The 27,257-nt window shown below is 45.1% G+C and overlaps 1 protein-coding gene and 1 pseudogene across 18 annotated transcripts in view; one reads left to right on the top strand and one right to left on the bottom strand.

Annotated features, from left to right (window-relative positions):
• ZDHHC11 (zDHHC palmitoyltransferase 11) overlaps positions 1 to 27,257 on the bottom strand; it is a 79,586-nt gene that overhangs the window by 2,105 nt on the left and 50,224 nt on the right. For 3 of the 18 annotated variants that reach the window (XM_073014857.1, XM_073014855.1, XM_073014858.1), the window contains 6 exons: positions 25,593 to 25,680; positions 20,423 to 20,457; positions 6,920 to 6,984; positions 5,288 to 5,466; positions 3,521 to 3,682; positions 317 to 2,094 (listed from right to left, as the gene is read on the bottom strand). In XM_073014857.1, the coding sequence (XP_072870958.1) occupies positions 6,927 to 6,984; positions 20,423 to 20,457; positions 25,593 to 25,680 (181 nt within the window). In that variant the 3' untranslated portion in view covers positions 317 to 2,094; positions 3,521 to 3,682; positions 5,288 to 5,466; positions 6,920 to 6,926. Of the gene's footprint in view, positions 1 to 316; positions 2,095 to 2,581; positions 2,704 to 3,520; positions 3,772 to 5,239; positions 5,467 to 6,919; positions 6,985 to 9,077; positions 9,202 to 12,935; positions 13,010 to 13,494; positions 13,621 to 20,422; positions 20,458 to 25,592; positions 25,681 to 27,257 lie in introns of those variants that run through there. The other 15 variants (XM_073014865.1, XM_073014867.1, XM_073014866.1 and 12 more) reach the window with 15 other exon arrangements.
• On the top strand, positions 21,656 to 22,952 carry LOC140711608 (signal peptidase complex subunit 2 pseudogene; annotated as a pseudogene).

Below are 27,257 nucleotides of genomic sequence, written 5' to 3'. Positions count from 1 at the left end.
TTGCATGTTGCAAGGTGAGTTGGACATGAGATTTGAGGGACCGGGGTGGAATAATATAGCTTGGATGTTTGTCCCCTCCAAGTCCCATGTTGAGATGTGATTCCCAGTGTTGGAGGTGGGGCCTGGTGGGAGGTGTTTGAATCATGGGAGCAGGTTCCTCATAAATAGTTTAGTGCCATCCCCTTGGTGATGAGTGAGTTCTTGCTCTGGTAGTTCACTTGAGATCTGGTCATTTAAAAATGTATACCCGCCCCCCAACCCCACCACTCTCTCTTGCTCCTGCTCTCACTACATGATGTGTTGGTTCCCAACCTACCTTCTGCCATGATGGAAGCTTCCTGAGGCCTCACCAGAAGCCAAGCAGATACCAGCACCGTGCTTCCTGTACAGCCTGCAGAGCTGTGAGCCAGTTAAACCTGCTTTTTAAAATAAATTACCCAGCCTCAGGCATTTCTTTACAGAAACACAAAAACAGCCCAATGCATGTATTAACACATAGATATATTTAGAAAACTGATTATCTTTTAAAATATGACTACAGACTAAATTGCAGAGTTCATTAAAATACAGAGGATGCCTGCAGTTCTGTGGTCTTCTCTTGACTCTTTTTGTCTACTAAGATAAGAAGTCTGGGCTAGGCTGAAGAACTCAGAATCCAGGTCTGGGGTTTCCCAGTACTGTGCTCCCATTTCTCAGTACTGCGCTCCATCTCTCAGTACTGTGTGCTCCCGTTTCCCAGAACTGTGCTCCCATTTCGCAGTACTGTGCTCCATTTCCCAGTACTGTGTGCTCCCATTTCCCAGTACTGTGCTCCCATTTCCCAGTACTGTGCTATTTCTCAGTGCTGCACTCCATCTCCCAGTACTGTGCTCCCATTTCCCAGTACTGTGCTCCCATTTCACAATACTGTGCTCCCATTTCCCAGTACCGTGCTCCCATTGCCCAATACTGTGCTCCCATTTCCCAGTACCGTGCTCCCATTGCCCAATACTGTGCTCCCATTGCCCAGTACTGTGTGCTCCCATTTCCCAGTACTGTGCTCCCATTTCCTAATACTGTGCTCCCATTTCCCAATACCGTGCTCCCATTTACCAATACCGTGCTCCCATTTCCCAATACCGTGCTCCCATTTCCCAATACCGTGCTCCCATTTCCCAATACCGTGTGCTCCCATTTCCCAGTACTGTGCTCCCATTTCCCAATACTGTGTGCTCCCGTTTCCCAGTACTGTGCTCCCATTTCCCAGTACTGTGTTCCCATTTCCCAGTACTCTGTGCTCCCATTTCCTAGTACTGTGTTCCCATTTCCCAGTACTATGCTCCCATTTCCCAATGTGTGCTCCCATTTCCCAGTACTCTGTGCTCCCATTTCCTAGTACTGTGTTCCCATTTCCCAGTACCCTGTGCTCCCATTTCCTAGTACTGTGTTCCCATTTCCCAGTACTATGTTCCCATTTCCCAGTACTGTGCTCCCATTTCCCAGTATTGTGGGCTCCCATTTCCCAGTACTATGCTTCCATTTCCCAATTCTTTGTGCTCTCATTGCCCAGTAATGTGCTCCCATTTCCTAGGACTGTGCTCCCATTTCTCACTACTGTGCTCCCATTTCTCAGCACTGTGCTCCCATTTCTCAGCACTGTGCCCACAGGTGTGAGCCAACGTGCCCGGCCCATCAGCCCTTCTTGAGCAGCAAGAGGCCCTGCAGCTGGCTGGCTGGCTGGACAGCACAGTTAAGCAGGTGGCCGCATCCTCTGCAGTTGCTGGCAGCCCATCGTCCTGGAGATGTAACCCCTCGTGCCAGGCTTGCTCTTCTTGGGTTGTGATGAAGATGATGACAGTGATGGATGCTGGGCTCTGAGGGTCCTGGTTCCTTCGAAGGACATACAGGGGCCTCTGAGATGATGGGCTCTGGTTGCTGGCCTGTGGCATGTGCAGGAGCAGGAGGCTTTGCAAGGCTCTGAGATGATGGGCTCTCGTTGCTGGACTGTAGCATGTGTAGGAGCAGGAAGCTTTGCAAGGTAGACTCTCCAGGCAGGGCCTTGATGCAGGGTGGGGTTTCAGGGTGGAAGACCTGGATCACAGGGCACCTCCGCTTCTGCAGGACAAAACAAAGTCACTCTTTGAGCAGCCACCAGGGACGGAGCTCAGCTCTACTTGTGATGGAAACCCACCAGTGGCTTTTACCCCACCCTCTTCCCTGGAGAGGCAGGGCTGGCTTCTGGGAGGATCATCACCTTGGCTTAGCCCCACTTCCAGCTGGGTCTAGTGAGAGTCCTCCTGAGCAAGGCTCCTGCCCTCCCCATCCTTCCAGAAAGCTTAGAGATGAGTGCATCACAGACATAGGCCATTTTCTATTGTTCTTCTTGGGAAATGCATCTTTTTGAAAGACAACCCATCTTTTATCACTTGATATTTTAAAAAACATTTTTTGGCCTGGTGCGGTGGCTCACGCCTGTAATCCCAGCACTTTCGGAGGCCAAGGCGGGTGGATCACGAGGTCAGGAGATTGAGATCTTCCTAACATGGTGAAACCCCATATCTACTAAAAATACAAAAAATTAACCGGGCGTGGTGGCGGGCACCTGTAGTCCCAGCTACTCGGGAGGCTGAGGCAGGAGAATGGCGTGAACCCAGGAGGTGGAGCTTGCAGTGAGCCGAGATCACACCACCGCACTCCAGCCTGGGCGACAGAGCGAGACTCTGTCTAAAAAGAAAAAAAAAAAGATTGTATATATATTTTTTTCTTAAAAAATACATATGTATGTATATAAATTTTTTCTTTAAGGCATTCATCAATTGAATTATGTTGTGTCTAGAATTTTATTTACCCTTCTTGGATTCACTGCACTTGATAAATCTGTGAGTTGGTGTCTTCTAACAATGTTGGCAAATTCTCAGCCAAATCTCCTTAAATACGACCTCTTCCCAATTTTCTCTCTTTTCTCTTTCTGGGACTCTAACTAAACATAACGTAGTCTTCAAACTGTATTCTCATTAATGTCTTTGACATTTCGCATTTCTGTCACTTTGTGTCTATTTCAGTAATTTGTTCAGCTCTAGATTCTAGTTCTCTAATTCACTTTTCAATTGTGTCTAATTTGTTGTCAAATCCAACCATCAAGTTTAAAAAATCAGTGATATTTCTCATTTGTATTAGTTTTATTTGGTATTTTTCCAAATCTGCTTGATAATTTAAAAAACAGTTTTCTGTTCCCTCCAGATATTTTTGAGTTTGTGTTTTCTTTCTTTATGTTTTGGTCAGCCAAATTCAATATCTGAAGTATTTGTGTGTCTGTTTCTACTATGGTTTCTGTTGCTTCTCACTCATAGTGCTTTGTTTTCACGTGTGGTGAGTTATTTTTCATTGAGAGTTGCTCATTTGCTTGTAGTTTTGTTTGTGAGAAATCTTTGAGCCTTAGGATGAAGGTTTGTTACTCAGAAGGAATGATGCTTGGCCCCTGGTGATCAGTGCAGAATCACTCTACATTAAACTCTCAGCTTGGAGAGTTTCAGTCACTCACCTCGCACACAGTTGGGGACAACCTGTTGCTCCAAATACTCGGCAGTGTTTTTTCTCTTTTTCTTTCAGCTCCAGGGCTCGAGATGACTGATCACTCCTGATTTCTTTGCGGGTGGAGAAGTGAGTTGCTTCTACTTTGCCACTGCAGTGAGGGTACCGCCATCTGGGGGTGCCAACTTTAAGAGATTACTGATTGGCTTGCCATTTTGGCTGTGCTCTCAGCTTGATCTTCTCTTTCTACCTCTTGTAAAGCTGAAAATGAGGTTCACCAGGTTTCCCAAACGCCCTCGGGGCAAAGGCCAGCTGCACTCCCCACTGGGTTTCTCTCTGGGTTCCTCTGTGCCTTCAACCCTGGCCTGAAAATTCCTTATGGCGCCTCAGTTCATTGATGCCTTTAAGAATACTTACCCTTGCACTCACATGGACACGGACACGCACACGCACGCGCACACACCCCCTAACTTCTCACACTCACATGGACGCAGACACGCACGTGCACACACCCCCAAATTCTCACACTCACATGGACGCGGACACGCACACGCACACACACAACCCTAACTTCCTCGGACACGCACGCACACACACAACCCCCTAACTTCTCGCACTCACATGGACGCGGACACGCACACGCGCACACACAACCCTAACTTCCTCGGACACGCACGCACACACACAACCCCCTAACTTCTCGCACTCACATGGACGCGGACACGCACACGCGCACACACAACCCTCTAACTTCCTCAGTTTTCAGAGCATTGTCCGATCCTCCTAAGTGACTTGCCACATGACTAGAACCTCAGGCTTCATATTACGACCTTCTTTCTTTCTCCTCCCTTTTCCCTTTATGCATCAGTCTGTATTCCACGATCTTTAAAATCTACCTTACGTCCTTTCTGAGATTACGTAGAAATCAGACAACTCTCTTAGCCACCATCTCCTTTTCTAGAGATAGGAGTGACTGACTCCCACCCGCAGGCACTTTGAGAAGGGGAAGGCATACTGAAGAAGTGTTTCATGTGGGCTACAGTAATTCACAACTGTAAGATGTTATCACAGCCAACATCTGCTGTTTAAAACTTTAGTGGTGACTATTTATTTTTGAATGAGGCTAAATCATTTCAGAAGCACCCCAGGAAGACCAGATGCTTTAGAAATGATTTAGCCTCATTCAAACATAATGCAAATGATAAAGAACATGCAAACAATAAAGAATGTGACCTGAAATTATCCATAACTTCAGCAGACAAGCTGTGGTTGGCTGAGTTTGAGCTTCCGTAAAACACACTGAACCATCTTGTTTCAATCACTAATCAAGCTCTGCCATGGGAACTTGCTCTTTGCTATGGTTTGGACATCTGACCCTTCCAAACCTTATGTTGAAATCTGATCTCCAGTGTTGGAGATGGGGCCTCACAGGAGGTGTTTGTGTCATGGGGTAGACCCCTTACGAAGAGCTTAAAGCCCTCCCTCTGAGGGAGTGAGTTCAGCTCTAGTAGTTCTTGCTCGAACCAACCCATGGGCTCTTGTTGAAAAGGGCCTGGAGCCTCCTCCACCCCTTCATCTCCCCTCTCTCCATGTGATCTCTGCACATGCCAGCTCCCTTCACCTTCTGCTGTTGGCGGAAGAAGACTGAGACCATCACCACATACACAGCTCAATCCTGAACTTTTCAGTCATCAGATTCACAAGCCAAATACACTTCTTTATAAATTACCCAGGCTCAAGTGTCTCTTTGTAGTAACACCAATGGACTAAGACACACCTTGTGTCCATCACTGTTAGCCACTGTTGCTCACGGCAGGGAGTCCACGGCTCCATTTGATGCTCACATGGAAGGATGTCCATAGCAGCTGTCGGTTGTTTGCAGATGATTTGCAAGTTGACGCATCAGCCAAGTGTCCAGCTCCACTTCTCGGGCTCTGCCACTCCTCAGCCGTTTCACTGTTGCACACAGAGGGAATGGTGGGAGAAGCACGTAGAATCAGGTGCTGTTCTGTAGACATTCTACATGAGCTCAAGTTGTAGCTTCTTAAGTTTGTCCTCCATATCACCGAGACAGTTTTTTACAGCACCAATTTACTCATCTTTCCTTGAAAGATTTTAATTTTGCAATTTCATGGTCAGTTTCTTGCAATCTTTCCATATCTCATTCAGCTCCCCTTTGATCTCAGGGGATTTGTCTTCTCATCTCAGCTTGTCTCTAATTATGATTTTGGCTCCTGCCTCATTAAGCCCCTGTGCGATGCATCTCAAACACTGCTTTTCTACAGAACAATTTTCCTAGGTTTGCTGTCTCTCTGGGCTTTCCTGGTGACGTCTATTCCCAGTTCTGCAACATTTTCACAGGATATACACAGAACCATCAGTCCTGCCCTCTTGTCCTCTAGGGTGCTGGTCAGGGCTGTGCTGCTGGGAAACCTTGACCTTCCTCAGGGCTCCAAGGCACCCAGCCAGCTGTGGGAAGCTGCCGGGAGCACAGGAACTCTGAGGATCCCAGGGCTCTTGATGTTTTCCCCGATCATAGGACTTTTCTTGTATGGATCATGCCTTTGAGGATTCAGTGTGTCCTATACCCTTATCCTGTCCAGCTGGTTTTTGGGAGGTGCCTCTCTGAAGCATTGTGAGAAGGCAGGTACTCAATGGTAGAGTTCAGGGTGCAAAGGAGCTTGCCTTGCCTTGGAAAGCACAGGTAACAGCTTAGAGAAAGGGTTGAGGTCTCATTTTCAGATACAATCATGTCTCGTGTTTCTTAGCTGAGGGGATACAGAAGTGGAGGGAGAGCACGTTCCTCTGTTTTCAAGTGCTCAGGTTTCCTATTCTGATGGCAGAGCACAGCTGGATGGTTTGCCAACTCGTGTGTGTGCCTCATAGCAAATTCCTTTAGCCTTCTAGTGAGTAAACTTTCCCCCTGATTCTGGAAGTCAATGATCATTTGTTTCACAGTTAAATTTCACTGCATTCTATGGATCGTCCTAAAGGTTTGAGCAGAAAGCTCGGATAGGTAGAGCCAGAGCCTTCTAATCAGAAACCATCTTAAAATGGCAGGTGTTCATTGTTTAAAGTTCTTAGATTAGTACAATTGGGTGAAAATAATTCTTAGTTTAGACTTAAAAGCAAGTATGAAAATGAGCGGTCTACAATTTATACATTGTTTACTTCCTAGAAAATAAAGATGAATTGATATTTTCATACCTCGTCTGCCATGCACTACTTCTAAAGACAGACACGTGGCTCACATTCTGGGGTTACTGTTGACATCAAGAGACAAGGAAACAGCAAGCATCCTAGCCCTTGAGTTTGCACTGGTGATTTTTTAAAGAAGATATTGCACTCTCTAGAGAACCAAACCTGGGCAGATTTCAACATGACCCATACGTACTGCCACATATCTTACCTGAATCTCAGTCTTCACTTTCAGCACTGTCGGTTTTCATGGGCTGTCTTCTTTCTTGTTGCAGCCTGTTTGCAATATTCAGAAAGAGAAACAACAGAGAACGTATGATGTAATATTTGTTATACTGCCGAAGTGGACAAAATGTGTAAACGAGAGTACAGTTTAGAGATGAACTTGTGACGGGGGCAATCGTTTCACCTCTCTGAGTTTCAGAGCCTTCGTTTTTGTGAAGATGGTGATAAGACCGCACTGCTGGAAGAATGTTGCTTTCTTCTTTTGCATGTGTGCTGTGATACAGAGAGATAAAGTGTGCTTTCCCTGATCAATAAGAGGGTCTTGTGGTAGCCAAGGAGGCTAGTTTGGATTTCTAGCATGAAAAGTGGGGAAATATGGGCCCACAAGAGGTCATCCCATGCCTGGCACCTTCTTCTCACATCTCTTGCTTGATTGTGGTGAGTTCTGGCTGTCAGGGAGCCTTAAGTGTTTTTACAACCACATCTTGAGTACAGGTATTTTGCTCTCTGCCCTGATGCTACACTAGCGCAGCCAGCCAAGGACTTGACTGTTTATGCGTGCTGGCCAGCTGGCAGGAGAAGTGACCGTGTTGCTGCCCAGACTTTGCAAAGCTTTGGAGTTCGGGCTTATCTTAACTTGCAATGCTGAATATGTCAGGAATTAGCGACCAGAAATGTGCAAAATCTTGCTTTGAACGTTTTTGAAAGACCCACAAGCAAAAAAGTTACTAGGAGACAGATTCTAAATCAAAACAGCGTATCTATCACATTCTAAAGTCTCCCTGCTCTGATCCAATCCTTACAAATTACAATCAGGATATAAATGGATCCATAAATGAGTAAAGACAGGACATCAAAGAAAAGCAAGAAGGGAAACCTTTGTTGGATCAGAAATGATGACTCCTAGAAGGAAAGAATGCAAATGGAAGCCGATGCAGAAGGCATCGGTCAGGACGTGCTGCAGAACCTGGAAGAGCTCCCCAGTGAGGAGCAGTGGATGCTCCGCTGTGCAGGGCTCCTGATGGGACAATTAGCTGGGGGACTTGCAGGCTGAGCAGCCAGGCAGTGACTGCTGCTGCAAAACTTCCCACACCATAGGCAACAACGGTAGTGTCTGCCACCAGATTATTGCAGTGGGCGCAGTAGTCTTGGTAGACACAGAAAAGTACAAGGAAAAAAATGTACAGAAGGAAGTGACAGGACTCAATAAGCAAAGGAGAGCTAAGGTACCACCAAGCTAATCCAAAAATTACTGAGGATAAAGAGAAAAGAAAATGCTAATTTGAAGTGAAAATAAAAGCATGACAAAGTATGATAGGTGAAATGGTACAGGATTGTGAAATGGAGGTTGGTGGGGAAGAATGTAGATAATGTTGTAAAACTGTGTTTAAGTCTGTATATAAAAATGCAGAAGTAGTTTACCTAAGGACAAAATGGTATTGTAGGAAGATATAGAGGCTGGTCCTTCCACTGGAACAACCATTGAGCTATAAAGAGTAATTGCAATGATTTGGTAACTCTGGAACCGGGTCAGGCATCTATGGGAGAATGCTTGAAGAAAGGAGAAGCTGGGCCTGGTGCAGTGGCTCATGCCTGTAATCCCAGCACTTTGGGAGGCTGAGATGGGCCGATCACGAGGTCAGGAGATCGAGACCATCCTGGCTAATATGGTGAAACTCCGTCTCTACTAAAAATACAAAGAAAACAAACAAACAAAAAAAATTAGCTGGGTATGGTGGCAGGCGCCTGTAGTCCAAGATACTCAGGAGGCTGAGGCAGGAGAATGGTGTGAACCCGGGAGGTGGAGCTTACAGTGAGTGGAGATTGCGCCACTGCACTCTAGCCTGGGGGACAGAGCAAGACTGTCTTAAAAAAAAAAAAGAGAGAGAGAGAGAAAAGAAAAAAGAAAGAAGAAAGAAAGAAAGAGTGAAAGAGCGAGCTGCTGGTCCTTTGTGAGTGGTGGACACAAGCCAGCTACCACCTCCATTTCTTAGTCCTGCTGTGCCTATAAGGGTAGCAACCCACATTCCTGGAGCAGCTGGCTGATGTCAGAGTGAGCATCAGGGACCTCGTCCTCAAAAAATTTGACGTGGTACATTTTGGTTAGTCTGGCGGTGCCCTGAGGGATCAATATGGAGACTTGCCTTGGTTTTGATCCACTTGGCAGCAGTGGCTTCCTCCAGCAGCATCCACTGGAAGATTTAAAGAGACAGACCTTCCCCCTTGTTTGTAGCTGGATATTTGAGGAAATCTTTGGTAGTTCACTAACTGGTCGTAGAGATAAAGGAAGAACAACTTCAGTGACAAGAAATACACATTTTGCAAAAGCAGTTTGAAAAAGTCACAAAATGATGGATCCAGCCTTTAACAAGAGAAAATCCACAGTCCCAGAGGAGGAGAAGCCCTTAATTTTAAGAGTTACCACATTATGACCTCAGAATATCCAGTTTTTAACAAAAAATTATATATGGCCTATTCACAGGAGAAAAAAACTTGGCATAAACTATGTCTGTAAAAGCTCAGACATTTGAATTACTAGTCAAAGACATTAAAGCAGCTGTCTTAAATATGCTCAGTGAACTAAAGGAAGTCGCTGACAAATAACTAAATAATATAGGAAAATTACACATGAGCAAATTAGATTATTAATAGAGATAGAAATTATATATTTTTTAAAAATCAAAAAGAAACTGGAGGTGGAAAGTACATAACTGAAATAAAAAGTTCATTAAAAGAGTTCAACAGATTTGAGCAAGCAGAAGAAAGGATCAGCTAACTTGAAGACAACTGAAATTATCCTCTGAGGACCAGAAAATAAAAGCATGAAGGAAAATGAACAGAGCGTGAAGGATCTGTGAGATACCATCAAGGGTACCAACATATGCAACACAGGAGTCTCCAAAGGAGAAGAGAAAAGGAAAGAGGCAGAAAAATACAGTGTTCCGCCATTATCAGTCATTTTGTTTTCTGCACTTTCAGTTACCTTTGGGCAACCACAGTCCAATAATATTAAATGGAAAATTCCAGAAATAAACAATTCACAAGTTTTAAATTGTGTGTAGTTCTGAGTAGCATGATGAAATGTCATTCTGCCCTGCTCTGCCCACTCAGGACATGAATGATCCCTTTGTCCAGCATATCCATGCTGTATACACTATCTGCCCATTAATGTACAGGAAAAAAAACATACTGTATAGAGTTTGGTACAATCTACAGTTTCAGATATTCACTGGGATTCTTGGAACGTATCCTCCACAGATAATGGGGGAACAGGAGACCGCTGCATTTAAAGAAATAATGGCTGAAAACTTTCTGAATCTAATTAAAGAAATGAATCTACACATCCAAGGAGCTCAACGAATTCCAAGCAGGCTATACTCCAAAAGATCTATGCCAAGACACACTACAGTTAGATTGTCAAAACATATACAATGAGAGAATTTTGAAGGCAGGCAGAGAGAAGTGACTAATCACAATCAAGGGGTCCTTAATAAAATTATCAGGTGATTTCTCAATAGAAACTAAGGAGGCTCAAAGGCAGTGGGGTGACATATTTAAATGCCCTGGAAGGGGGAAAATACCTGTCAACCAAGAATTCCGTATGTGACAAATCTATCCTTCCAGAATGAAGCAATAACTAAGACATTCTCAGATAGACAAAAGTTGAGGGAATTCATTACCAGTAGACCTACCCTAAAAGAAATGTTAAAGAAATTATTTAGTCTTAAATGAAGAGACACTAGACAGTAACTCAAAACCATACAAAGAAATAAAGAACATCGGTAAAGAAATAAAGAACATAGGTAAATATACAAGTCAATAATATTGTACTTTTGGCTTATAACTCTTTTTTTTCTATAAAATTTAAAAGTCAAATGTATAATACAATAACTATAAACATTGTTAATGGGCACACACTGTATAAAGATGTAATCGTTGACAACAGCAATATAGAGGGTGATGGATGGAGATGGATTGGAGCTGACTGTAGTGGCTTACACCTGTAATCCCAGCCTTTGGGAGGCTAAAGTGGGAGGATCGTGTGAGACCAGGAGTTCAAGTCCAGCCTGGGCAATATAGTGATACCCCATTTCCACAAAAAACAATTTAAAATTAGCTAAGTGTGGTGATGTGTGCCTGTAGTCTTAGTTACTTGGAAGGTTGTGGTGGAAAGATTGCTTGAGCCCAGGAGTAGCAGGTAGCAGTGAATTAAGACTATGCACTCCAGCCTGGGCAACAGACTGAGTCCTGTCTCAAAAAAAAAATTCTAAGTTGCTATTCAAACTAGGGTGTTATAAGTTTAAGACATTAATTATTATCCCCAATGTAACCATTAGGAAGATAATTAGAAAATGTACAAAAAGGAAAGAACAAAGGGATCAAAATGGAACATTACAAACATTCAACTAAGAATTTTTAAATGGGCAGGAATTGAGAAATAAAAAATATATATGATACACAGAATGCAAAAAGCTAAATAGCAGAAGTGAATCATTTCTTATCAGTAATTACTTTAAACATTACATATACATATATATATATTTATAGCTTGAACTTTTTAATTAAAAATCAGAGATTGGGAGATTGGATTTTTAAAAAGCTGAACTGCCTGTGGACAAAGATGCTGAGTTAAAGGAGGTTGTCTTCCCTACCGAGTAATGGAGAAGCTCCAGGGCCCCAAGATACGGTGGGTCCCAGGGGAAAGGGGGAGGAGTGAGGATGGGGTTGGGATGTGAGGTTAAGCACAAGGGTGGTAGCTAAGTGTCCATATATGGAACATGTTGCTGACCCCACACAGCAAGCAGCTAGCCTCTGCCAACCCACAGGAGATAAGAAGGGTCTGATGTCAGGATACTAGAGGTATGGCAGGTGGGAGAATGGGGGACATACTAGAAAGGAAAGAGTGGGGTTTGTGACCATAATACTGAATAACTAGAGTCTTTCATGGGAGAGAGAGGGAGTACTTACTTCTCAGAACTTATGAAGCTATGGGAAGTAAGATGATAAGAAATTAGTGCAGGGATAGACAAACTGACCAGTGGAATTGACTACACAGCCCAGAAATAGACTCAAGTATGCGCATAAATGGAGCTGAGGACATAGGTAGCTTTTTATGCCAGTGGGGAGAGGATCTGTTCAATGAATGGAGCTGGAAACAATACAAATCCATAGAGGAAAGAATGAAGTTAGATCTCTACCTCACACCATACACTGAAATCAACGAAAGATAAAGACTTGGCTCTCAAAATCAAAACTTAAAACCTTTAGTAGAAATAATAGATGGCTATCTTTTAGATATTTTGGTGGAAAGATTCATTAATCAAGAACTAAAAGCATTCCTTTTACAATATGAATAAACATGACTATATTGTAATGCATGATCTGGTTTCTAGAATGGTATATTAAATTAAGCATGGAGTTAAGCTGCACATGGACAGACTCTATCTGTAATTCACCCAACTGACAAAAGGTGTGTATAAAGAATATATAAAAACTCATATAAATCAATGAGAAAAGCACAAAGAGTCCAGTGGAAAAATGGACTAGGGACATGAGCAAGTGCTTCATGGAAGAGAAAACGCGCATGACTCACATGTGTTCAGATTCATTAATAATGAGGAAAATACTGGAGGAGGCCACAATAAGCCACCAGTTCACACTATTCGACTGTCAATTCCAAGTATGGAGAGGACACGAAGCAATAGGACTTCTTATAGCCTGCTGTGAGAGTGTATCATGTGCAACACCTTTAAAAAACAGGGGCCTTATCTCTGAGAGCTGGACATTCCAGCAATTGCACCACTAGGAATAGCCCCGGGAGAAATGGTTGCACCTGTACAACAGGAGATCTGTCAAGATTGAGCTGCACAGCTGGGTAGCGAAAAACTGGAAACCGTCTCCATGCCCAACCATAGCAGAGAGGGTAATTAAGTGCGGTATGGGGTGGAACAGCTACAGAAGCAAACGCGAACAGACTACAGTGACACGCGGTATGGACGGACCTTGGCAATTCAGTATTAAGTGAAGAAAGTGATTCCCCAAAGACTCCAGATATTACATACATACAACGTCCTTTCTGTAAAAAAAAAAAGAAAAAGTTACCAATGTATTGCACGTATGTACTCTTTAGGAATATACATCTATATCTACATAGATATCTAAGGAACAAAATTTAAAGAAAAGCAAGAGAATGAAGAACATGAGCGGGGTGCAAGGACTTGGAACGGGGGCCCTGACAGCAGACAAAAACGATGTCAGACTCTGCTTTTGTTTTTGGTGCCTCCTCCATTATCATAAATAAACAAAATACAGAGTCAGTGAAGGAAGCAGGTCACTCAGATCAAGGATGAATCGGTGTTCCCACCCAGGATTGGGATTAGTGTGACTCTGGGCACCTGGGATCCAAAACAAGGGGAAAGAGGCAACCACTATTCACTACGCCAGACGCTGGCAGTGACGTTCACAACTCCAGGAGCTCACACGTGACCTTCTTGGGAAGCGATACGAATATCCCCCACATCCTTGTGAGGAATAGGGGCTCAGAGTGGATTAAAAACTTACGAGGTTATAGAACCAGCAGCATCTCCACACTGGCCTAGAACCCAGGTCTGTCTGAAGCCAAAGTCCAAATGCAGGTTACGGTGTCAATTAGTTTCTGATCGCTCTGCTAAGAGGAGCTTTGGATTCCTGCAAAGAGTGAGAGGGGGGCCTGGGATGCCTCTGGGGGATGTCAGAGCAGCAGGATCAGACACAGGTCCTGGACTGAGCCTGCAGCTAAGAGAAGCAGCTCACAGGCCGGGTCTGGGGGTGCAGGCCAGTCCCCATCAGACTCTCAGTGACTGTGACCACTGGAGTTAAGGGCCAGGGTGTGACCTTCCATGGTCAGAATGGGGCTCTCCTAAGTGAGTGAAAGACAAACCCTAGATCTTCGGGTGGGTCCTTCTGAATCTCTGGGGCCACAGAAGGAAAACTGGGCACTGCAGCCTGATGGGGATGGGAGGGGTCAAGTTGTGCAGCCTCCCTCTCGCTGCGCAGCCTCTTGGGAGCGAGCGTGCGGGACATCTGCGAGGACCTGCGCCCTTAGCCTTACCCCCTTTGCTGGGTGTATGAGTGGTCAGCTCTGCTGGGTGTATGAGTGCTCAGCTCTCAGTGCAGAGAGACAGCCCCGCTGCATCTGCCCTCCTTTCCTCTCCGAGCTCCTCTGCTCTGCCCGAGCTGACCTCCGGGTGTGGGTCCAGACCTGCCCACACATCCTGTGCTGTGTCCTCAGTGCTCCCAGCCCTGCCCCACTTGCAGGCTTCCTCACTCAGTTCCCCTTGGACATTTGAATGTGTCTCCAACACACTCTCGTGCTCCACTTTTTAAAAAAATTAATTAATTAATTAATTTTGAGATGTAGTCTTGCTCTGTTGCCCAGGCTGGAGTGCAGTGGCACGATCTTGGCTCACTGCAACCTCCACCTCCTGGGTTCAAGAGATTCTCCTGACTCAGCCTCCCGAATAACGGGATTACAGGTGGTGCCATCGAACCAGGCTAATTTTTTGTATTTTTAGTAGAGCCAGCGTTTCACCGTGTCAGCCAGGATGGTCTCGATCTCCTGACCTCATGATCTACCTGCCTAGGCCTCCCCACATGCACCATCTTTTGACCATCAGTTAGACGCACAGACACACACACACACACACACACACACATTATTTAATCCCACCTGTCTCCTATATGCACAGTTTTCCCAACATTTTATTAAAATTTCAAACATAAACAAGACTGGAAAAGGCTTTACAGAAAAAAAACAAAAAGCAAAAAACAAAAAAACCTGGACCCAGCACCTGGATGCCACCAGGGCTAACGATTGTCCTCCGCCCCATCCCATAACTGCCCGCCCATCGCCCTGGCCTGCCGCATTTCAGACTGGTTGCAGACGTCCACACACCTCGCTGAGATGCACACACGGTACTTCCGGCACTGCAGCACCTATTTTTGTGTTCTGTCTGCTTCTGTCACACACACACACGCACACACACACACACACACGTTTCACAGTTGAAAATATTTTCTGTCCCCGACTGTTTTTTCTATTCCACACCCGCCTTTGATGTTGCTGAAGCAGCACCCTTCAGGACCCTTCCTGTAGATGGAGTTGCCTGTGTCCCCCAGATTCACATGCTGAAGTCCTAATCCGAGGGTTGTGTGTCATAAAGCAGAGCCTTTGGTGTCAGCTCACGAACGAGGGACACCGATGACAGGATTCGTGAGTGTCTTTAGAACAGGCATCCGAGTCGGATCTCACTCTCGACTCCCTGCGTGTGAGGACAACCAGAAGAGGCCATCGGAGGACCAGAAAGGGGCTCTCACCAGACACCGGATCTGCCGGCGCCTTGACCTGGGACTTCCCAGGCTCTGGAATGGTGAGAAATACATGTTTGCTGCCTAAGCCCCTGGTGTGTGGTACTTCTGTGGAAGCAGGCGGAACAGACTAACACACCTATGAATGCTTACAATTAGTCAAACAAGCAACTCAGAGTATTGTTGCAACCTCCACTGTGGAGGAAGACTGCTTGGTGCTCACTGGAGGGAAGAGGCCAGCAGCTTTGGGGATACCCCAGATGGCAAGGTCCTTTCTAGATGCCAAACAGCAGCGGGACTCAGGCTCAAGCCCTGGCGGGGAGACAGGTGTTCCTCATGATCCCCTCTGCTAGGAAGCACAGGAGGAAGGAAAGACCACCTGTCAGCAAAGCACAGTCTCGCTTTGGCGGGGAGCTCACAACAGGCCATTAAGGCTCCAAAGTTCCAGCAAGCACCATTACCATGGTTTCTGCTTGTCAGCAGATCCCAGGAACAGGTAGCTCCTGGGAGGTTGTATGAGTCTGAGCTCAGACATGTACTACACAACAGACACCACCTGGGCATGGAAAGCACCCTGGATGCTTGCTAGTGAGATAATACAAAGGAACGGCTCCAGCCTCCAACAGAAAATTAATACAAGCCACTGAAAGAGGTGCGGGGGATTAGGGTCTTCACAAGGGCAATCCTGCTCCCTATTCCCACTTTCATTCCAGCTGGTCACCCTGAAGCCACCCATTCCCTTCAACATCCCACAGCAAACACGCAGACCAGAATATCCCCCATAAGTTTGTCTAATATCCACCACTAGAGACACTATAAATTCCTACACATTTCCCACTAAAATAGACCTGTGATTAGCAACATCACACCCCACAGGCACTTAATGAATGGATTTTCCCCCTGTGGCAAAGCGTGACATGATTTAAACAAAGTCCCTGATCGCTACAAACTGATGTTTGTAATGTGCCCAGTGCCCAGCAGGCAGAGCCTGAAGTAAAAGGCTGTGAGGGAGTCTATAAGGTGGACCAGCTGGATCCAAACTGTTAGGTGACCCTGGAAGCATTTTCTGTGACAAGAAAAAGGGTTAATGGTAATTTATCGCCTGTTGCATCTTGAGGCTTTGTAAACTTACGTGGTGTTCGTCTAACACTTTTCACATTAAACGAGGTTAGGTTAGCTCATTCTCCTATGGAGAAGACTTGATTGAAAGGAAGACGGCTTCCAACAGAGAATGGATGTGGTTTATGCCCATCAGTATCTTATATTTTATTTTTTATATTTTATATTTTATATTACATTCTATTTTAACGGAATATAATACACCTGAAGAGGTGTATAACATGATTATAATTTCATTTAGAAAATGGGTATAATACACCGAAAAAATGTTAAAAGGGAAGCTGCAGGAGGTGCCAATCAAAATGCCTGCAGTAGCCATTGGTGGGTAGGAGGACTGTGAGTGACTTAGGTTTTTACACCAAGAATTTTTGTAACTTCCCTGTTTTCCATTGTGAATGTGTACTGATAAAACATATATATTTTTTCAAAGTAAAAGTTTACAATCCTGGTCACAATCAATTTTCTATCATTCTTGCCAGAAATGGATAAAAGAGAAAATGTCTTAGTTTTTACCTAATATCAGAACCACAGTCAGGCTATACTTCGAAGTAAAATTCAGCATAACCTGGATTCACTAAATCAAAGAAAACCAATTTAGAAGAAACATTAGTGGGTTGTGTGAAAGAGCATTTTCACACTAAGTGATATTTAATCCTTGATGGCTGAAACTAGGCACAACTCTTAAGCAATTCTCAGGTTTGAGAAACTGATGAATGGGGCACATCTCCTGGGCGGCCTTTCTCTGACCCAGGAAGCTGCCTGCCTCTTGGGCTGCAGAACCCGGCTCACCTTCCCTGGCCTGGAACTCTGGCACTGCCCCCAGCACGTTTCCACGAAGGGCAGAGCTTCTGGGGCACTCAGGAAGAGCAAGGCAGGAACTTCCGTCCTCTGCTCACCTGGGGGAGACTGACTTACTGGGGCTCCCTGTGGAGTTGGGATGTGGGGAAAACACTATGGGCCACTCTCAAAATAAGGTGTATGTTTAACGCAACTTTGCTCCAAATTCCAGGTTTCTTGGAGCTGAAACAAAATGTATTTTCCATATAAATTTTAAATAAACTTACATGAAAAAAATTAAAGTTTAAAAATTGTCAGAACTTTTAGAAATGAAAAAACCTGAGAATGTGCCTGTCAGACATTAAAGTGTAGCTCAGGAAGGTCCAGCAATTAAAACAGCATGGTTTAGGACACAGATCAACAAGACAGAAATAAACGTGTAGAAACAGATCTGAGTCTAGTGCTTATGGTAAGCACTAGAAAAGGGGGCCTTTGAATTAGATGGGAAAGGTGTATTGTTTCATAAACAAGGTGGTAACCATTAGTTAAGTCTTCCAGATAAAGTAACTTTAGCTCTCTCCCTGTATGCAAAAATAAGTTCAGGATGGCTTGAAAATCAAAATATAAGGAAAACCAAAAGAGAAAAATTATGAAAATATCAGCAAAGAGTTCTAGATGATATTTGTAAAACTCTAGAGTAAGAAACACTTTTTAAAGTAAGACAGGAACATTTGACAACTTTGACTTCAGAAAAATTTATGACCTTCACATTGCAAAAGACATGATAAACACAAAATTTTAAGAGACAGACTGAAAGAAATACGTTGGAAACACATAGATCACAGAAGTATTATCCCTAATGTGCAAAGACCACTTAATATTGACAATACAAACAACTCCATTTAAAAGTGTGCAAACATTTGAAAAGCTAATTCATACAAGAGGAACTGTGAAACAGTAAAAAGAGAATGACAATATGTTCAGTGTCATTAGTAACAATTAGAAAGAAAACAATATTGTCAGTGTCTGACAACACTGGCACAAAGGTGCTTCTTGCAATTTTGTTTGCAAAACCTAAACTTGGTCATAAACTTAATATCCCATAGTGAACAACGGTTGACTAAGCCACGGTATATGCACATCATGAAAGAAGGTGAAATTCCTGACAAGAAGAAAACACATCTCACATCTCTAGGAAACGTCATGCACGTAATCCATGCCATATTGTTGAAGAAATCAAAAGAGGAAGCTGCAGAATGATTCATATGGTGTATGGTAACCTCTCAACGTGAGTGAATATGTATAGAGAAAAAACATGTATTTACCCTCTATTACTAAAACGGCATTTTGAGGTGGTATTCAGGAAGGGAGGTGCAGAATATTTTTAACTTATGTACTATCGTATTTAAACTGATACAATGAGCATGTCATAAGGTTATAAGTTCTAAGTATAAGTTAGGTATTCAATTCTCCCCCATCTAAATGTTGCTCCACGGCCAGACACAGTGGCTCATGTCTGTAGTCCCAGCACTTTAGGGGGCTGAGGCGGGCAAATCACTTGAGCTCAGGAGTTTGAGACCAGCCTGGGCAACATGGTGAAACCCCATCTCTACAAAAGTTGGCTCAGCGTGGTGGCATGAGCCTGTGGTCCCAGCTACTTGGGAGGCTGAGGTGGGTGGATTGTGAGAACCCAAGTGGCAAAGGTTGTAGTGAGCTGAGATTGTGCCACTGCACTGCAGCCTGGGTGACAGAGTAAGACCCTGTCTCAAAAAAATAATAAATAATAATTTTAAAAATGTTGCTCCATGATCCAGGGCAGCTGGGTTGGGAGGATGAGGCCAGCTGGGTGCACTGATCAGTGAGGGGGAAACCCAGGAGGCATGCGGTGACCTCAGCAGTCTGGGGTCCCAGGTGCCTCTAGAGGAACCCCGAGCAGCTCTGAGCCATGAGGTGTGGGTGTTCCTTCTTCCAAGCATGAGGAGCCTCCCTCACACACCCTCCCTGAATAATGTCGGTCCTGTCTCTGGGCGTATGTCCACTGGGCCCTCCATGGTTTGGCAATCTGGCCCCGCTCAGCAGCATGACCTACTGGAATGGTGGCAGAGACCCCAGAGGACCTGGGCCAGGACAGCTGCAGCTGCTGGGTGCCCAGAGTAGAGGACGGGGCTGTTCTGTGCAGGCTGAGGTGGGCGCTTCCCCTGTGGGGCCAGCTGGGACTCCCTGCAGTGACAGGAGGAGTATGGCAGGCAGGGTGGGGACTGGGATGTGATGTGAGGGCAGGAAGGAGGCTGTGCCAGTGTAAGAGTGTGTGCATTTGACTGTGTGCGAGAGAGTGTGTGTGTGTATGTGCACACGTGCATGCCTGTGTCTGTGCACCTGGAGTGCTTTGAGACAATGATTCTTATCTTTCCATTTCATTTCATTTTAGACTGTATTAAATGGTTCTGGATGAAACTTATTGTAGCGGGTAGGAGTGCAATATCTAAACCCTGAAACCCTGGGAAATGATGAATAAAGTTGCTTTTTAAAATATAAAGTTAGTATGTCTTCATTTTATGGAAAGGAAAATGAAATTGCAAACAAAGAGTAAATAACTTAGCATAATGCGTGAGTAGATTTTCTATTACTCTATGTTCTGTGACATGCATATCCTGTAGTTGAGATTCATAACAAATGCATAACAAAAGAATATGCATTTGTTATGGCTGCACAATATTATTTCACCAAGGAACAGGGTACCCTTTAGAATGTATGCTTAAAACCGGATCACGGTCCTCTTTATAATGGTCCTCTTTCAGCTTTTGTAGTTTGGAGGGTGAAAAAGTGGTGTGCAGTTGGGCTGGAATTGTGCAGTGTTGGGGCAGAGCTGTCATTAGTGGATATATTTAGAGTTGAAATGACAAGACCTAATTCTCAATGAATCACTATTAGAAACATTAAAATACATTCAGGCTCACAACATTACATGTGTTTAAAGAAAGAAAATAACTACACTTGGCCTTATTTTTGTGTATACGTTCAAATGTTATTTATGAAGAATTCTGTAATTTTTTTCAAGTAAGGTAAGTGCAATACGCTACATGAATGGCTATAAATGTTAGGTGAAACATTTCTACTTTCCATTATGTCATCAGCTTCTTGGAAGACATTAAATAGAGGACGTATTTTCCTAAGTAATTCGAGTTCAGGCAAGGGTACAACTATGTTTCAGACAGATAAAACATTCCCATTAAACTTACAAACTTACCCAAGTGAAGATAGACTTGGGGCATCATCTGTTTCCTGTGGGAAAGTGAAGCAAAATTCATAGGACGAACAACGACCTTGTTGACATTCAACTTATTCTCAAACAAAATTCAAGTTCATTACTAGTCAGTTCTGAGTAACGGTACATTAAGAATGCCTGGACATGGAATAGGATCTCAGGGGTGGGACATCACCCTTCCTCCCAATCCTTGTATTATGGGCTGAACTATATCCTCCTCCAAATTCATAGGTTGACATCCTGACACCCAGTGACCTAGAATGTGACTGTATGAGGAGACAGGGTCTTGAAAGAGGTAACTGACGTTAGATGAGGCTATTACGGTAAACCCTAATCCAGAGTGACTGGTGTCCTTATAAGAAGCAGAGATGATGAGAGACACACAAACAGAGGGAAGACTGTGGGAGGACACAGAGAACAGGTGGCCATGTACAAGATAAGGAGAGAGGCCTTGGGAGAAACCAACCCTGCAGACACTGTGCTCTGGGACTTCCAGCCTCCAGATATGTGAGAAAACACATTTCTTGTTTCAACACCCCATGTGTGGTTCCTGCTTGTGGAATCTCTAGCAAAGAAAAACACCTGTTATATGTGCACACACATTGTTTTCAGTGCTCTTGGGTAAGAACCTGGGAGTGGGAGTGCTGGGTCATATGATAAGTATATGCTCAGCATCTGAAGCTTTGCCAGAGCGCCTGCCGACGTGGCATCATCTTTTATCCCCATGAGCAATGGATGAGACTTTCAATTCTCCCACCTCTTCACCAACACTTGGTATTGTTCATCTTCCTTTTAATTTTTTTTTTAGAGACAGAGTCTTGCTTTCATTGCTCTTGGGTAAGAATCGGGGAGTGAGAGCGTTGGGTCATATCAAAAGTACCTACTCAGCATCAGAAGGTTTGCCAAACTGCTTGGTGATGTGACATCATCTTTCATCCCCATTAGCAACGGATGAGACTTCCAGTTCTCCCACATCTTCACCAACACTTGGTGTTGTTCATCTTTTTAAAAATCTATTTTTTTAGACATAGGTTGCCCAGGCTGGTCTCAAACTCCTGGCCTCAAACAATCCTTCTGCCTCCTTGGACTCCCAAAGTGCTGGGATTTCAGTTGTGAGCCACTATGCCTGGTTTACATTGCAAATCATTTTTTATTGTAGCCTTTCTAACATGGGTGCCACGCTATCTTATTGTGGCTTTTGCTTGTGGATCCCTGATGGTAAACGATGTTGAGCACCATGTGCTTTGTCATTCATATTACGGCCTTGGGGAAGTTTTGTGTTCAAATCTTTTGCCCAATTAAAAACAGAGTTTTCTTGTTACTGAGTTTTGAAAATTCTTTAAATATTCTGGATACAAGTATATGACTTGTAAATATTTTATTTCAGTCTGTGGCTTATATTTTCGTTCTCTTAATGGTGTCAATTGAAGGGAAATTTTTAAATGCTTAAAGTCAAATTATTATTTTTTTCAGAAATAGTGTTTTTGGTATCTATCAAAGAAAACATTGCCTAACAGAAGATCACAAAGATATCCTATGGAGGGAGACGAGGAGGTGGACAAGATGGCGGCACCAGCTGCCCGGGCGGTAGGCACCGCAGTGGTGGTGGCGGTGGTGGTGGGGCTGGCGGGGGTTCCAGCTGCGGGACAGGCAGAGGCCGTAGCGGCACGTTGGATAAATGGAAGATAGATGATATGCCTGTAAAAACTGACAAGTGGGATGGATCAGCTGTGAAAAACTCTGGATGATTCTGCCAAAAAGGCACTTCTGGAAAAATACAAATATGTGGAGAATTTTTGTCTAATCGACGGTCACCTCACTATCTGTACAATCTCCCGTTGCTTTGCCATAGTGGCTGTGACTTGGGATTATATGCATCCCTTTCCAGAGTCCAAGCCCGTTTTGGCTTTGTGCATCATATCCTGTTCTGTGATGATGGGAATTCTGACCATTTAGACCTCATCTGAGATGATCACCTTTCTCGTGGCCCACAGAAAAGAGCCTACAGGAGTGGATTCTGGTGATATCTGGGAGCTGCCCTCCAGTCTTAAAAGGTTTGATGGCAAATACACCCTGAAGCTGACCTTCATCAGTAGGAGAACAAAACAGCAGCGGGAAGCCCAGTTCACCAGTCTATTGCTGAGTTTTGACCCCAGTGGGACACTGGTCATGGATGCATGAGCCTGCAATGTCCAGGCTCCATGACACTCTCACCATAGGAAGAAACATTAAATAGCCAATTCTAAAGGTAGTCCTCTTTCTGCTGGATCTTGCTGAATTACTGAACCGGGTGGTGGCGGAGATAAAAATAACTTAAAACGGGTAAAGAAAGAACTGTTAAAAAGTCCATGTTTTGTCCTGAAATTTTAGTCTATTCTGGATAAACAGGATTTTCTGACACAGATATGAGAAGTTGTAGCTCTGATGTCTAGCTGTAGTCACCTCGGTATTCTGTTTGCATTATTTTAATTTGCTTTTCTGCAAAAGCATTTTTGCTAAAAGTTGTACAGACTTTTCCCTTTGTACCTACCAATACTTTACATACTACAGCTTTGTGCCATGCAGCATTTTAAGATACAATTTAAAAAAATTATTAATGTGGGCCAGGCGCGGTGGCTCAAGCCTGTAATCCCAGCACTTTGGGAGGCCAAGATGGGCGGATCACGAGGTCAGGAGATCAAGACCATCCTGGCTAACACAGTGAAACCCTGTCTCTACTAAAAAATACAGGAAAAAAAAAAAAAAAAAAAACAACTAGCCGGGCGAGGTGGCGGGCGCCTGTAGTCCCAGCTACTCGGGAGGCTGAGGCAGGAGAATGGCGTAAACCCGGGAGGCAGAGCTTGCAGTGAGCCGAGATCGCGCCACCGCACTCCAGCCTGGGTGAAAGAGCAAGACTCTGTCTCAAAAAAAAAAAAAAAAAAAAAAAAAATTAATGTGTTGCCGACTCTATTAATTCCTATTTCAACAATTAATGTGTTGCCAACTCAATTAATTCCTATTTCCTGTTTCCTTGAATAATTCAGGACACAACTCCTTCTGTATGACAGCTTTTCTTCGTACACTATTTTTGTGGGTGTGTATATATCTCACTTGGGGAAAATTTTAAAAACATATTTTAAAAACACATAGCTTTTTAATTTATTTGAAACAGACCTTCTGCCTGTTACATTTTGTGCTCTTAGCCAATTTAAGAGGTCGACTGTATACTTAGTGTTAAAAAAACATATTGTATGAGTTTTCTACGGATGTTAAAGTTTTCTCTCTAAATATGAGGTCTGTGATGGATTCTGCATTGCTTTCTACGTGGTACTGAGCTGTGAGTGTTTGGCATGTGGTTATCAAGCTGCTGCAGCACATTCATTAAAAACGCTTCCATTTCTCCCCATTGCCTTGTCTTGGCACCTTCCATTTAAGCCAAACACCAGAAATGTTAAGAAGGGCTTGTTTCCGGAGTTTCCAGTTTGTTCCATTCATCTACTCAGGCTGTCTTCTTTGGACAACGCTGTCTGCAGCCTCAGGCCCACTCCGAGGGGAGGCGATGGACTGCAGGTCTGTGGAGCTCAGCACAGGGCTGTGCCATGGACGCGGGTGTCAGTGAAGTCACGCTCATTTTCAGACGGAATTCTCCTCCCCGATGTGAACAACGAACCAACAGAGTCGCTTCCACAGGATTGTCCTGTAGCCCACAGAGATGCGGGCTTGGGATTCAACCTCATGCTGAGCGGATCTTCTCTGCTTCAGACCAGGTGTCATGTGGCTTCACGCGAGTGTGACTGTAAATCATCATCTACAGCGAGACGCTGCGGAGAGACCGAGGGGACTCACGATTGCACCCGGGCAGCAGGTGTCCACGCGGACGATCGCAGGCAGAGAAAATCCCGTGAGCCCGTGTGCCACATGGAGTGAGGGAACTTTGGTGGCTGAGTCTGGGCAGGGGAGGGCTGGGGGCTCGATCGGTTTCCACTGAGTGTGTCTCCAAATCTTCGCTGGAAGTGCAGGCAAGGGGCAAGGCTTGGACGCCAGCATCACTGTTCCTCCAGGCTGGGCTGATCCTCTTTTCATTTCCAAGTCTCAAGAGCCTGTTCCCTGAAGTCCTGGGGAAGTGTGGTGAGGAGGCCCCGCCCCCACAGAGAGGGGAAGTCACCTGTAACCTCCAGAAGTTGGCCGCCTCACAAAGCCTGCTCAAAAGAATTTCCCCACAGCCTAGCACAGTGGCTCATGCTTGTAATCTCACTGCTATGGAAGGCTGAGGCCAGAGGCTTGCTTGAGACCAGATTCCAAATCAACCCGGGCAACAGAGTCAGACCCCATCTCTTAAGACATAAAAAATAAACTGGCTGGGTGTGGTGGCACACTCCTGCAGTTTCAGCTACTCGGGAGGCTGAGGTAGAAAGAACACTTCAGCCCGGGTGGTGGAGGCTGCAGTGAGCCCTGATCCCACCACTGCAATCCATCCTGGGTGACAGAGTGAGATCCCATCTCTAAAAATAAATAATGACCCAGCAGAAACCACTGGAATCCAGCCCCAGAGCAGGAACAGAAATACGTGGCCCTAAAGCCAGCAGCTGTGCTGGTCGTTTCCTGTGAAGGACAGACACGGAGTCCATGTAACACACACACACCATTCACACATATACACATGACCACACGCCACACACAAAACCACACCCACATAACCACACCCCCCCACATACCTGCACATGTTACCACACACACATCTCTATTCCCATCTGTCTCCTACACACAGTCCTTCCTCAGCATTTTATTTTAAAAACATAGCACATGGATTCTGCCACGGCTAACAATTTCCCTCTATTCTTTATGACAGCACTGTCCCTCTCTGTGTCTTCTGGGCACTTCAGAGACTGCCCTGGGCATCTGCCCATCACCGCAGCCTGACGGTGGCGCTCCAGTGTGGGGGCTCCCGCTTTGGTACCCGTCTGTGTCTCTCACCCACAGCTGGGAAGCGTTCCTACCTCTCACTCCATCTCTCTTCCGTGCTCCACCCACCATCATTCCCATGGGAGCAGCATCCTTGGACACAGAGTGCTTCCATCTGAATACTGCCTTAACCTCAGCTTGGGGGACCTCAGACCACACATTCTGCACACAGCCCTGTCCTCGGGTTCCAGTGCTGGTGACTGCAACTTACCTGTGCCGTCGAACCCCCTTCCGGGTGAACAGTACTGGAGAACGGAGAGGGGCGCCTGTAAATCTTCAGGGAGTCCCTGGCATTGACTCTGGTGGGGCAAGCAAAAGGAGAGAAACACATCTCAGCTTTGTCAGGGTCTCAGGGCAGCACCGGAGGCCACAGAGTGTCCTGTAAGCACCACTGCTGGGGCCCACGTGTCTCAGAACCTGGAGACTAGCAGCTCCCGGGAGGTTGTGTGAGTGCTCCCGGGTTACAGCACAGTGGGAAGCAGAAGGAGTTTCTGGTGTAAAGGACCAGGACTCCTTCCCACTTGGATTCTGTAAAGCAGTACCTCCCGCAGTGTGCGAGCCCCGCCCTAGACCAGAGCCTTGGACAGGTTGTGTCCTCAGTCAGTGTAGCTGGGCTACACTCAGCTACAAGGTGACTGTAATTTTATAAAACAGCACATCACACATGTCACAGGGGCTTCAGGTGGGTCAGGTGACTTTCATTTTTGCCTGGGAATCTTTGCCATTCCCACATTTTCTACAATGTATATACATTGATTTGGCAATCATTACACAATTTTAGTTTTTCCTTTTGCTTTGGTTTTAGAGAGAAAGTTTGCAAGTCTAGTTATAGTTATGTTCCTAGTAATTTTGATAAAAATGCATCATAGAGAAAGCATTTTTGCCGGGCGCGGTGGCTCAATCCTGTAATCCCAGCACTTTGGGAGGCCGAGACGGGCAGATCACGAGGTCAGGAGATCGAGACCATCCTGGCTAATAAGGTGAAACCCCGTCTCTACTAAAAAAATACAAAAATTAGCCAGGCGCCCCGTGGCGGGCGCCTGTAGTCCCAGCTACTTGGGAGGCTGAGGCAGGAGAATGGCGGGAACCCGGGAGGCGGAGCTTGCAGTGAGCTGAGATCCGGCCACTGCACTCCAGCCTGGGCGACAGAGCGAGACTCCGTCTCAAAAAAAAAAAAAAAAGAAAGCATTTTTATATTTTACTTAAAAGACCACAGTTACACGGTAGTTCAAAGTGAATTCCAAGTGCTTCGGATCTACACAGCAGTTTCGCCAATCACCCTTCTGAGAAAAGAAATTTCATAGAAGACTTAATGGGTCGTTTGAAAGAGAATGAACTTTTCCCAGTGAGCCGTACACCTAGACTGCTGAACTAAGCAAAAGTCTGCACGAATTCTCTGCAGGTGTGATAATTACCAACAGGGCCTTGTCCAGATCCAGGGAAGTCTTTCGTCCCCTGGCTGTGGAGTAAGGGACGGTGACTTTTCCAGGGACACAGGCCCTGTCTCTTCTGCCCAGGAAGGTTTGGGCCGAGCCCCTGCTGGTGTCTGTGAGGGCTGGGGCTGGTGCACACCTGGGGATGGGGGGGCTGTGTGCCACTTCCTGGCCATGGTGGAGAGTCTGGCTTCTGGGACCTTTGCTGCTTCTCTGTGGGGGCTGTGATGTGGGCCCCTCCCTATGGAAAGTGCATAACTAATGTAACTGCAACTTGAATTCCATGTGTCTAGGAACTGGACAAAGTCATTTGAAAGCTTGTATGGAAAAAATAAATGTGTAAGAATCGTTGAAAGTAAATGAAAAATGAAAATATCTCTAGAGGGTTATTTGCCTGTGTTTAGGTAAACACGGTGAACCATAAAAGGAGTCTTTCAATTTGA

This window comes from Chlorocebus sabaeus, chromosome 4, assembly GCF_047675955.1.
Source record: "Chlorocebus sabaeus isolate Y175 chromosome 4, mChlSab1.0.hap1, whole genome shotgun sequence".
NCBI lineage: Eukaryota > Metazoa > Chordata > Mammalia > Primates > Cercopithecidae > Chlorocebus > Chlorocebus sabaeus.
This window is presented reverse-complemented; position numbering and strand designations above follow the sequence as displayed.